This window comes from Macaca nemestrina, chromosome 17 (assembly GCF_043159975.1).
Source record: "Macaca nemestrina isolate mMacNem1 chromosome 17, mMacNem.hap1, whole genome shotgun sequence".
Lineage (NCBI taxonomy): Eukaryota > Metazoa > Chordata > Mammalia > Primates > Cercopithecidae > Macaca > Macaca nemestrina.
Window position 1 is genome coordinate 36,214,762 of NC_092141.1, and position 13,226 is coordinate 36,227,987.

The 13,226-nt window shown below is 41.9% G+C and overlaps 2 protein-coding genes across 3 annotated transcripts in view; one reads left to right on the forward strand and one right to left on the reverse strand.

Moving 5' to 3' along the window:
* LOC105476767 (slingshot protein phosphatase 2) overlaps positions 1 to 3,521 on the reverse strand; it is a 306,278-nt gene extending 302,757 nt beyond the window's left edge. For both annotated transcript variants that reach the window (XM_071082607.1, XM_071082604.1), the window contains exon 1: positions 3,231 to 3,521. In XM_071082607.1, coding sequence (XP_070938708.1) covers positions 3,231 to 3,293 — 63 coding nt within the window. In that variant the 5' untranslated portion in view covers positions 3,294 to 3,521. The remainder of the gene's footprint in view (positions 1 to 3,230) is intronic.
* LOC105476745 (EF-hand calcium binding domain 5) overlaps positions 3,181 to 13,226 on the forward strand; it is a 177,873-nt gene continuing 167,827 nt past the window's right edge. Inside the window, exon 1 of the mRNA XM_011732934.3 lies at positions 3,181 to 3,261. The gene's annotated coding sequence lies outside the window, so the exon portion shown is untranslated. The remainder of the gene's footprint in view (positions 3,262 to 13,226) is intronic.

Below are 13,226 nucleotides of genomic sequence, written 5' to 3' on the forward strand. Positions count from 1 at the left end.
TACTACTATCCCAAACAAATCCTCCCTCAAACTGGTCTCTTTAATTCCTTCAGATATGCCCTGTACTCTTCTGCCTCTAAGTTTTGGCGTACACAATTTCTCTTCACTTGCAATACTCTCTTCTTCACAGCTTCTCTCTTGGCCTATAGAAATTCAATCCATCCTTCAAGAACTAGTTTGAGAGCCACCTACTAGGCATACTTTTTCATCACCAAGGAGGAAAAGATGGCAGATTCTAAAGTTAGACATGTCTGGGTTTGAATTATAACTCCAGTCACTTACTGGCTGAGTGACACTGCGTATATTCCTTAAAACTCTTTGCCTCAGCTTCTTCATCTTTAAGATGGGGATAAGAGCAACTTCCCTAAGGCATACTGTGTAAAGTAAATGAATTAATTCATGTAAAGCACTTAACATGATGCCTGGCATAGATGAGGACCCAAGAAATGTTAGATATTGTTATTACTCTTACTATTAACATTGCCATTAGTGAATTTATCTTAATCTGAATTCAGATAATACTTATGGCCATTACAAACCCTTCACGTACCTACAGTATCATTCCCCTCCTTCTTCTTTTCCCTCTTACCTCATGTTTCTTCTTCCTCCAATGCCGCAGCCCCCCAGATTGCAAGATCCTGATGAACGGTCAATTTTTTATACATCTTAGTATCTACAATGGTCACTCACACCTAGCATATTGTTTAATGCCTAATGAAACAACACTAAAGAGCTGGCAGTATTAAAATGCCCTGCATCCTATAGTGAAAAAGTATTAACAGCGTGCCCAAAGTAATTAATTAAAAAATGTAAATTTCCAGCCTCACAAAATTAAATCTCTTCTTTCATGGTTCTCTAGGTTCTTTTTGCTATTTTACAGCAAACGACCCAATCTATTCATGCAGCAAGAGATAGAACAGCAAAATATATGGAGGTCAGACAGCAGCCAAATGCTAGAGTACAAGGACCTCGAAACAACTCAGCTGAACACAATTCTGGATGAAATCCAAAAGGGAGACAATTTAAAGGGAAAGGAAGCCGGCTTATTAGTTATGCTAATAATGCTGATTGTTACACCAGCCTTAGGATTCCTTTGCATACAGGGTCAAGTATAAACAACTGAAATAACCAGGCTAGTACATATAGAAATATTAGTGATTCAGCTCAACAATGGAGCTTATTACGCGATCAATTTAATTACCTATGTCAAAAGTGACTATTAATATACCTCAAGATTCGAAAGTAACTCAAGTTTTGGCTAATGAAGTCATATCAAGTGTACATGGTCTTACTGTATACTAATCATTCACTTCAAGTAAATTAGTATGATGACAACTTGATATACATATATTATCATAGCATAAACTATTTTCAACAATGCCCAAGGAAAATAAATGTTACTATAGTACTGATTTCCAGTTTATTTGTATGACTTTAGTAACTTTCAATCAATTTATTCAAAATCAGGCCTAGTAACCACAAACCAAAGAGTTTCCTAGTGGAGTGAATTAAGAAGGTTTGATGGTATGTTAATGACTTTCCAAAAACTAGCATAAAGTACTACACATAAGAATAAACTATATTAAATTTTTATTCCTATGATACTTGTCTTCAGATGACCCTAAAATGTTTTACCAGCTTTGAAGTACAAGTATTCTCAAATCACAAAATCTTAGATTAGAAATAGAAGTCCCCCACTGCAGGAATTCTTTATATCACCTCCCAGGCAAAATGTTCTCCAGCCTTTGCTTGAATATTTCCAGCAATGTGCACTCACTATTTTGCAAGGCAGTGCACTCCACTGTTACAAATTCTTCCTTACAATCACTGGAAATCTGCCTCCCTGAACCAAGAATCCCAGTTCTGCTCTCTGAAACAACCCAAGATATGTTAACCTTTGAAATAAAATTACTTATTGAATTAAGATATAGTTGTCAATTTGGTCACACAAAATGCAATTAAAGCTCAGAAAAGAAGAAACCACAACCATATACAACAAAACTTTGAAATTCAGGAAATTATACTGAAATGACAAGCCAGCAAATTTCAGGATATCAAAGCTCACACCTCAGTTAACATACAAATATTAAGAGTAACCTGACTGAGTTTTGTTACAATGGAGAGTGGTACAGTGTTTATTAAATACCTTTTTTTGCAACTTGATACTACTAAATCCACCAACAGTTTTTAAAATTACAGTTCTGCAAGTAGTTCAAGGTGGTTTTCCCAGTTGCTCACATTTTCATTCAGTCTATTTCTCTCTAAAACATCTGGGTGTTTGTTTTTTAAAGCCCATTCGCTCCACTGGTGCAATATATTGTTTTTAAAAATAAATATTTTCAAAAACGAAGCCTAAGAGAATGGAGTGTAAAAGAGTGGGGGTGGTGAGAGGAGAGAAGGCAAAGACGGGCCCAGCGGGGAAAGGCTGGTTACTGGGTATTCTCCTTCTGAGAGCATGCTTTATTGGCATAGGCATCTGAGGTAACGAGTCATACAAACACGACCTTATAACGAGAATGATCATGAGCAATGAGTGTAAGGCATAAATATCTGTAAGATGGAAATAATTTGGCACTGATCACCAAGCAGCACCAGATGCTTCAGGACCTCATAAAGGAAAGGTTAAGAGGTCCACGAAATAGAGATCATTGCCACCCTTTGGGGTGGGGGGGCAGGAGGAAGAAACCAAGGAGTAACTACCGTTGGGCAGTTCAAAGCCTGAACAGTACAGAGCACAAGAAAGCCAGCAAGTGACTAGGGGAAGGCACACACCCTGGCGAGTCCGAAGAAGGGTGTGCAGTGTGCAAATACTGAACGGGTCTATGAAATGGTGTGGGTAAGAGATGTGGGTGTGGGTAAGGGGCAACGCAGGAGGCTCACGGTCCCCTCCCTGCCGCAGAGCAACAGAGGGTAAAAGAAGGGGGAGGGTGAAAAGCAAGAATGACTCATTACCAAAAGGAAGTGCTCAAGCCATAGGGAGGCATGCCACAGGGGATTTCAGGGCGAGGACTGTGAGGAGCTAGGTGCTCAGGGTGATGGGGGCAAAAATCAACGTCTTGTAGTTCCTGCTGCTAGTCTTTAAGATGGGGGTGTGGGGGGTTCGCGGCAGCCGACTGCCAAGGCCTGGGAAGCGGCGCGGCGCGTGCGCAGTGGCGTTCGGCGGGACCCGCTGAGGCAAAGCGGAGCCGCAGTGACAGAAGCAAGCGGAGCGGCCGCCAGGAAGGACTCACCGAGGCGCAGGGGCTGGAGGTGGTGCTGGGGGTAGGTGACCGCTGGACCGTGACCAAAGCCATCTAGGCGCTGCTGGGTTGTTCCGGGCAGGGCATTCTTGTCCTGAGTGTGGGGGGCGGGAGGGTGACGGAGCCGGGATGGGGAAAGGGGTGCGGGGTGGGGATGAAGGGAACGGGGAGGAGGAGGAGGCCGCGGGAACGGCCGCAGACTCCGCACCCACCACCAGACTCTCGCCGACTGACGCGCCGAACGGGCGGCGGGCGGGCGGTTCGGCAGCTGCGGGGCACAATGAGCGCTCCCAGTGCGCAGGCGCCACCTGTCAGCTACCGCCTCTCCCCTCGGCGCGCGCCGCCGCCTGGTCGTAACCCTTGAGTTGCCGGAAGCCGGCCAAGTGCGTGCGCCTCGGGCCGCCGCACCCTCCTGGGTTGTCTCCTTTGCACTGGAATCGCGCGATTTGCCAGCGCTGGGTACTGTGGAGTGGGGTGGGGGAAGGGGCCGAGGGGAGCCAGCCGGGTGAGGGGTCTCAGTCGAGTGAGGGGGCCGCTGGAGTCTTCACTCCTGAGAGACAACCTTTTTATGAGGTGGGGCGGCGCACAGCTTAACCAACCTTAGAAAAAAGCAGCTGAGATGAAAATCCTGAAGCAAAGTGAGAAAGGGCTCCGCGGAGTTTCAGACCCTCTCACTGGGCGCAGACAGGACTGAGCTGGACCAGTTTACCCCCTTCGCCCCGGTTCTCGGGGGCTTTTTCTCAACTTTCCCACCCTTCCGTCCATGTTTTATGATGAGACTTCTGGAAAGAAAACCATTTTCCTTTTGATACCCTGGAAAGGTTTGTGGTACCCTCATGCTTCCTCTATTGCCTGTCTAAAGACTTATTCATTATTCCTGAGAAGAGAAGCTGAGCGCGCCTGGGAGTCCGTGGAAGCCTGGCTCGAAGAGTTGTGAGGGTCCAGCCTGCTATTGACCTCTCACTTGCCTCCTGCTGTGAAGACATTCTCTTAATTAAACAGGATTTGCTCGTTAAGCTTTCTTCTCCTTCGTCTCTAAATGTCATTATTTCATAGACCTATGTAAAAGTGAAGATTAAAAGATATTTTAAGGGAATGATTTTCTCAGAGGTAAACTCTTTGCAGAACATAAGCAAAGAATGTAATGGAAAATCAAGATTAAAAAGGAAAAAAAAAATCGCACAATGCAAATATCACTGATTATTTACACAAAGAAAGAGAGTTGACAAGGCTGTTTCTCAGTTTGAGTGGATGAGCTGGTAAATACCACCGTACATATCAAAGCTGTAGGAAACACACACACTCGGGAGTTTGCAGTTATTAAAACCCACCCCCTCCTGTTTGTCACTCAAACACTCTTGGATCTCATTGCTCCTTTTAAACTGACAGGGCTGTCATGAGCTCTTTCTGGCTGCTGTACGGTTAAATGCCACAAGAGTCCTCTGTGCTGAGCGAGCCTTTGTTCTCTCCCTGGGGCCCTGTGGTTGAAATAATTAGCAGGGAGGTTCCATCAAGAATCAGACACTGAGGGTCCCTGTATTATACAGTCCTATACAGAGTGTAGTGCAGAGAAGCCAGCTGGTAGGCTTTTGCCCCCTGGTGGTGATCAGGAGTGCCTGTGAGGCAAAATTAAACAAAGATGTATGGTTCACAGATTAAACAATCTGACTGTGTTTTTCCCAGAGCTCCGTAGTAAACAGGAAAAGAGAAGGCAAGGTTCAGAAGTAAGAACTTTGAACCAATGCATGGGAGACCAAACAGGAAACTAGATACACAGCCAAGAAATACACATAGCTAGAAGCTGAATGAACTCAAATAAATGAAATATATGTGCTTTATGAACCAAAGTATCATTCTAGAAAAAGTAATACTCAAATCTGTAGGTCTTAGTACTTGTATGTTGATTCTCTGATTCAGGGACGGCAACAATGATGATCTACTTTTTCATGGTAACATACTCTTAAGAAATTCTCTTGGAAAACGTAGGACTTGAGTCCATTAACCTTGCAGTGAGAAAGCACTACCATTGGAATCAGAAGACCTGGTTTCTAGTTCCAGCTCTAAAACCTTATGCAAATGGCTTGAACTTTTTGAGCGTTAATTCCTTTATCTCTACAATGGAACCCTAACTGACAGGATTCTTGAGATAATGTATGGTAAAGTGCAGTATAAACTGTAAAGCCCTCTATGTAATTAAGATAACTTTTTTTTTTTTTTTTTTTTTTTTTTTTTTTGAGACAGAGTCTCCCTTTGCCGCCCAGGCTGGAGTGCAGTGGTGCAATCTCGGCTCACTGCAACCTCCACCTCCTGGGTTCAAGAAATTCTGCTGCCTCAGCCTCCCGAGTAGCTGGGATTACAGGGGCCCGCCACCACACCTGGCTAGTTTTTGTATTGGCCAGGCTGGTCTCGAACACCTGTCCTTAAGTGATCTGCCCACCTCAGCCTCCCAAAGTGTTAGGATTACAGGCGTGAGCCACTGCGCCCGGCCTTTTTTTTTTTTTTTTTTTTTTTTTTTTTTTTTTTTTTTTTTTGACATGGAGTTTCGCTCTTGTTGTGCAGGCTGGAGTGCAATGGCATAATCTCAGCTCACTGCAACCTCTGCCACCCTGGTTCAAGCTGTTCTCCTGTCTCAGCCTCCTGAGTAGCTGGGATTATAGGCATGCACCACCACGCCCGGCTAATTTTATGTCTTTTTAGTAGAGACGGGGGTTTCACCATGTTGGTCAGGCTGTTCTTGAACTTCTGACCTCAGATGATCCGCCTGCCTTGGCCTCCCAAAATGCTGGGATTACAGGCGTGAGCCCCCGCACCCGACCATCATTCTTTTTCTTAATAGTAGAAGTAGATTAGTGGTCAAGACATGTTTCATCTGTGGGTAAGTGTGGAACATTTTTGTTCCACATACCTAAGGTGATAAAATCCTGATCAAGAATTATGAGATAACAAAATTCACATTGTATCAGGAAGTTCATTTATTAATTTTCAGGGGAAATATTTCTTCCTGGTATATACCTTTTAAAGAAACTAAGATTTGGAAATTATTGGTGCATGTTCATTAATTTATTTACTAATAATTGAGAAAATATTTTTTGAATGTGTATCGTATACTAGACACTGCTTTAAGAACAAGAAATGTTTATCTACCTCTTAGGGGCTCAAAGCCAATTAGTAGGGGAAAACACATCAACAAATAATTAGAGCGTAGTTTAGTGGTACCATGGCTTCTGTCACCTCTGCTAGGCACGAAAGGAGGTATGTAGAAATATAGGAGAAGATTATATACATACAAAGTTCTATAGAAACAAAGCAGAGAAGGTCTGGGCAAATGTGGTCTTTATGATATTGGCTTTCAGGCTTTGTCTGCAGATCCCAGTACAGTCACTTTGTGAACAGAGCTGGACCACAGTAAGCATTTGATGAATCTAGGCTCTGTGCCCCATTTATACCTAATTTTCCTAGGCTCCACCCTGGTTCCTGCTAGGTCTTCTGGTGAACTGAGAGAGGAGGTATCTTCTAATAGAGTGAAGATCCTAGGATCCTCTTACTATTCTGGCTGAATTTGAGGAGAGAGAGGTCAAGAGCAGGATTCCCAAAAGAGGGAGCCAAAGATACAAAAGTCCTCCTAGTTCTATTTATAGCACTTTCACTCTTCCCACCTATGATGCTGGAGGCCTGGTTGTACCACTGGAGTCCATTTAACCCTTAACTTGTATCAATACTTCTTCTGGGGTGAAATTATAGGGGAGCTTGAAATCTCTGAGGTTAGCTGCTTCTTAAGCTTTGAGAACCTGATGAAAACTATTGACCTTCTCTCCAGAAAGATGTACTTGCATATTTCTCATACCTACTAAAACCTATCAAGGAACCCAGGTGAAGAATCCTGATCTAAATGTTAAAGGGGTGGTTCTTTACCTTTTTTTTCCACATCATGACATCCATAGAAATAATACTTGTACAGCACACAGGGATAAATTAAAGGGGATTTGGAGGCAACTAATTACATGGTACTTGGTGAAAAAAAATGGTTTTCTTTATATTACTTACTTTTAATGAGAAAATAAACATATTAAGGATGACACTAAATACTGAATTTGTATACGTTTCCAAATAAAGTTGTCTAAAAATTTAATGAAAAACCTGACATTGCTTCTCTAAACATAACTTTTTTTATACAGGATTTTATTATTGAAATGACTGCATGCAGTTCTTGAATGAGACAGTTTAACAGTGATCTCTTCAAATTCTTGGTGGTCATTATTGATGAGAACTTAGTTCATACAAGTAGGTGATAAAAAAAAAAAAACTTTTTTTGTTTGTTTTTTTGAGACAGAGTCTCACTGTGTCGCCCAGGCTGCAGGCTGGAGTGCAGTGGCGCAATCTCCGCTCACTGCAAGCTCTGCCTCCCGGGTTCACACCATTCTCCTGCCTCAGCCTCCCGAGTAGCTGGGACTACAGGCGCCTGCCACCATGCCCGGCTAATTTTTTGTATTTTTAGTAGAGACAGGGTTTCACCGTGTTAGCCAGGATGGTCTCAATCTCCTGACCTCGTGATCTGCCTGCCTCGGCCTCCCAAAGTGCTGGGATTACAGGTGTGAGCCATGGTGCCCGGCCAAAAAAACTTTTAAACAATTTTCACAACAATTCAAAATTTACAAGTATAAATTATAATTGATAATATATCCACATTATCATAGGGTATTTCCTCATTACATTTGCCAATGGGAATTTCCCCATCTACCCAAACACTTTTCATGTCAAGCATCTATTGCAAAATATTGATAACGGTCTAATTTGCAGAGTATGATTGTGTTATTAGAGCAATAATTCTGCATCTAACTCAAACATAACGAAAAGGGCACATCAGATATAAACAAAAGGAAGAATTCGATATATATAAAAAGAGAGATTGTGAGCTGAGTTCATCAGGAGTACCTAGCAGGCCTCCCTGTCTTTCCTGGCCTTATCTGAGGCTGTAAGTCCTGCTCTTTTGGTACCTGGAACATCCTCCAAAGCTCAGTGTTTATGATAGGCAGCAATGTGTACTACAATTGTCTTATGAAAGTGATGACCTGGTAGAATACTCCTTGGCTTTGCTTGGCAAGAACTTCATTGTGCTGTCCACCAGCAGGACCATGGGCATACTAGGGTGGGTATTCACAACCTGATTTTGAGGGGCTGCTGAGAATCTCTAGATCACACTGCTTCTTGCCAGGAGTGAATTACCTAGATGTATCAACCACTCTAGTTCTTTTAAGTAACTCCTCAGGCTGAATAGATCCCTATCTTGCAATATGTCTGAAACTCATTCATTGCATACCAAATGAAGTGTTTCACTTAAAAGATTATGGCTTATATAGCTAAGCTTAAGAGAGAGAGAGAGAAAAGAGAGAGAGAGAGAGAGACAAGAAATCATGGTCCTATCCTTGATAATCCAATCCCTTATATTTGAAACAACTCAGGCATAATTATAAGTATAAATTAATATAGCACAGATATATAAGAGCTGAGAGCAACTGCAGTATTATTGAGTCATGTGTTGCCTTCACTTGGTTGCATTTTTTCTTAAGTTTTATAAAAACTTTAACTTTTACTAACTTCATTTAACTGTGTCCTAACAGGAGATAGAAACCACACCAGCTTGGGTGGGGTGCGGTGCCTCATGCCTGTAATTCCAGCACTTTGGGAGGCTGAGGCAGGAGGATTGCATAAGGATAGGAATTTGAGAGCAGCCTGGGCAACATAGTGAGACCTTATCGCTCCAAAAAATACCAAAATTAGCCGGCTGTGGTGGTACACACCTGCAGTCCTAGCTACTTAGGGGTCTGAGGAGGGAGGATTGCTTGAGCCCAGGCTATTGAGGTTGCAGTGAGCTATGATTATGCCATTATACTCCAGCCTGCGTGACAGAGCAAGACCTTGTCTCAAAACAAAAACAAAAACAAAAACAAAAAAAACAGAAACTCTACGAGTTATTTGCCAAGAAATTTTAACAACGAATTAATTACTAGATGTAAAGTTATTAAGTAGATAACTTTTTTAGAGAAATCTAAGGTGTCACAGAGGTGAGTAATACCTCCCACCTTAAGGGCTAGAAAACAAAAAACAAAGAATCAAAGGGAAAAATTTAGAAATTTAGAGGATTGGCCCCACAGAGCTAAAACTAAGGTCTCTGAGGAGAAAGTGCTGCTCAGCTGGTATTAGTGCCTCTGAGCTTAGAGGAGGGGCTTCATGGCACCTAGGTTTCTGAGACACAGACTTCTGAAGCCAGAGCACTGGCTGGCTGGTGGTGGTGCCTTAGAGTAATGAAAATTATAGAACTATAGAAAAACTACTACACACTGGATTCAGCTGTTGCTTCAAAAAGGAAATGCTCCTACCAGAATGAAGAAGCATTACTAGGTGAAGGACACAGGAACCAAAAGACCACAAGAAGCAGTCAGCGGATAGACAAGAAGGAGCAAGTCTCTTGTCTTTCCTTCAGGTGTGGGATGTCCCTCTAGTGCCCCCAGTTAACATAGTATAACAAAGCCAGCTGGCGAGGCAAAGAAATGTGATTTTCAGGGTCTCAGCTTTAGCAACAAAGAAGAGTAAAAATGGGTGAATTTGGAGATGAGACAATAATTTAATAACTGGCACTTGATTGATGTGGAAATTGATGCCAGAATGGAATTTATCTCCCATCCTCTGGTTTGCATATATCTCTTAAAGACAGTTAGAGACCTTGCTACTTCCTGCTCCTCAGATACACTCAGCATACTTTCATCAATGTGATGCAGACTGGGAAGTCAAGATGCTCAATATCTCTGTAGATTATATTATGGCAGGGAGCTAGAGAAATGATGTAGCCCTGAGGCAAGACTGTGAAGGGATATTGTTGGCCCTGCCAAGTAAAACCAAACTGCTTCAGGTGTTTCTTGCCAATTTATATGGAGAAATAAGCATTTTCTAGGACAATAGCTACACACCAGGTGCCAAGGGCTGTATTGATTTGCTTCAATAAAGATACTACATATGGAAGAGGAGGTGCAAGTGGAGGCATAATCTGATAAAATTTACAGTAATCCACAGTCATTCTCCAAGATCCATCCACCTTCTTCTTCGCAGGCCAAACAGACAAGTTAAATTGATGTGAGGTAGCTTTCATCACTCCTGCTTCTTTTTTTTTTTTTTTTTTTTTTTTTTTTTTTTGAGACAGAATTTCCATTGCCTAGGCTGGAGTGCAGTGGTGTGATCTCGGCTCACTGCAACCTCGACCTCCCAGGTTCAAGCGATTCTCCCACCTCAGCCTCCTGAGTAGCTGAGATTTCAGGCATGTGCCACCAAGCCCGGCTAATTTTCATATTTTTAGTAGAGACGGGGTTTCACCATGTTGACCAGGCTGGTATCAAACTCCTGACCTCAGGATATCCACCCGCCTCAGCCTGCCAAAGTGCTAGGATTACAGGCGTGAGACACTGTGCCCAGCCTCACTCCTGCTTCTTTCAGATCTTTATTGGTGTCATTAATCTCTGTAATCCCCCATCCCCGCAACCCCAAGGAAGCAATATTTTTGTTTACTGTCCTGGTATGTTTGGAGGGGGTTTGAGAGGAGGTTTTCAAAGGCTTCAAGTTGGCCCTTCCTACTATAATAGTCCTTATTCCAGAGTCAGAGAACTGATATAGAGATCCTGCCAGTTACCAGTATCTCTGTTCTAATTATATATTCAGGGACTGATGAAATCACCACAGGGTGGTTCTATGGCCCTACTAAACCACTGTGATTCAAACTTGAGTTAAGACTCCATCTGACCACCACAAACCCCCACTTAACCTTATGGACTGAAGTGGTATTTTGGATCCCCAGGATTAACATCAGTTTAGAATTAGTGTTTAGATATCTCTGAAAAACCTGGATATTCCTTTTCCCTAGCACAAAGTCATTTTAGGAAATGGCCACCAATCTCTGTGGAAAAGACTTAGAGGAAGATTTTTCAGTATATTCTAGTGGCAATGCTACAGAGCTCTTTCTCAACGGGACCCACCTTTCAATTAAGGAACTGGGTGAGAGGTTGGAATTCTCCATTGTGGTGACTAAAATTATATTATTGGCCCTCATACAGGCAGACCTTGGAGATATTTTGGGTTTGGTTCCAGACCACTACAATAAAGAGAACATCACAATAAAGTGGTCACATGAAGTTTTGGTTTCCCAACGCATATATAAAAGTTGTATTCATCCTATAGTCTATTAAGTGTGCAGTAGCATTATGTCTAAAAACTGTGCATACCTTAATTTAAAAATACTTTTTTTGCTAAAAAATGCCAACAATCATACGAGCCTTTACCCACTCAAAATCTTTTTGAGGATGGAGGATCTTGCTTCGATGTTGATAGCTGATGACTGATCAGAGTAGTGGTTGCTGAAGGCTGGCGTGGCTGTGAGAAGATCTTAAATTAAGACAATTGAGTTTGCTACATTGATTGACTCTTCCTGTCATGAATAATTTCTCTGTAACATTCGATGTTGTTTCATAACTTTTTACCCACAGTGGAACTTCTTTCAAAATTAGAGTCAGTCTTGTCAAATCCTATCACTACTTCATCAACTAAGTTTATATAGTATTCTAAATCCTTTGTTGTAATTTCAATGATGTTCACAGTGTCTTCACCAGGAGTGATTCCATCTCAAGAAACTGCTTTCTTTGCCCATCTGTAAGAAGACACTCCTCATTCATTCAAGTTTTATTATGAGATTGCAGCAATTCAGTCACATCTTCAGGCCTCACGTCTACTTCTAGTTCTCTTGCTATTTCCATTACATCTGCAGTTACTTCCTCCACTGAAGTCCTGGGGCCCTCAAAATCATCCATGAGGATTGGAATCAACTTCTTCCAAACTCTGTTAATGCTGATCAATTTTGACTTCCTTCCATGAATCACAAATGTTCTTAATGACATCTAGAATGGTGAATCCTTTCAAGAAGGTTTTCAATTTACTTTGCCCAAATCCATCAGAATAATCACTATCTATGGAAGCTATAGTCTTATGAAATGTATTTCTTAAATAAGACTTGAAAGTTGAAATTGGTCTTTGATCCATGGGCTGCAGAATGGATTCTATGTTGGCAGGCATGGGAACATTAATTACCTTGTACATTTCCATCAGAGCTATTAGATGACCAAGTGTACTGTCAATGAACAGTAATATTTTGAAAGGAATCAATTTTCCTGAGCAGTAGATCTCAAGGGTGTATTTAAAATATTCCATAAACCATACTGTAAACAGATGTGCTGTCATCCAGACTTTGTTGTTCCATTTATAGAGTACAGGCAGAATAGATCCAGCATAATTCTTAAGGGTTAGGATTTTTGAAATGATAAATGAGAATTCGTTTCACTTTAAAGTCACCAACTGCATTAGCCCCAAACAAGAGAGTCAGACTGTCCTTTGAAGCTTTGAAGCCAGACGTTGACTTCTCTCCAGCTATGAAATCCTAGATAGCATCTTCTTCCAATAGAAGGCTGTTTTGTCTGCATGGAAAATCCATTGTTTAGTGTAGCCGTCTTCATTGATGATCTTAGTTAAATCTTCTGGGTAACTTGCTGCAACTTCTACATCAGCACGTGCAGCTTCACCTTGCACTTTTAAGTTATGGAGATGTCTTCTTTCCTTAAACCCCATGAATCAACTTCTGCTAGTTTTCAGCTTTTCCTCTGCAGCTTTCTCACCTCTCTCAGCCTTCACAGAATTGAAGAGAAGTTAGGGCCTTGCTCTGGATTGGGCTTTGGCTTAAGGGAATGTTGTAGCTGATTTGATCTTCTATCCAGACCACTAACAGTTTCTCCATATCAGCATATCTGCTATATGAATTCTTCGAACACTTTTTGAACCTGGAGTGTTTGTTCCATCTGCTTCAAATATCCTTGTTCCTTTGTTCCTTCTGCCTCAAATATCCTTCCCCCCTCCTTTACACAAAACTTTCTTACTAGTCTTTTACTATCCAACTTC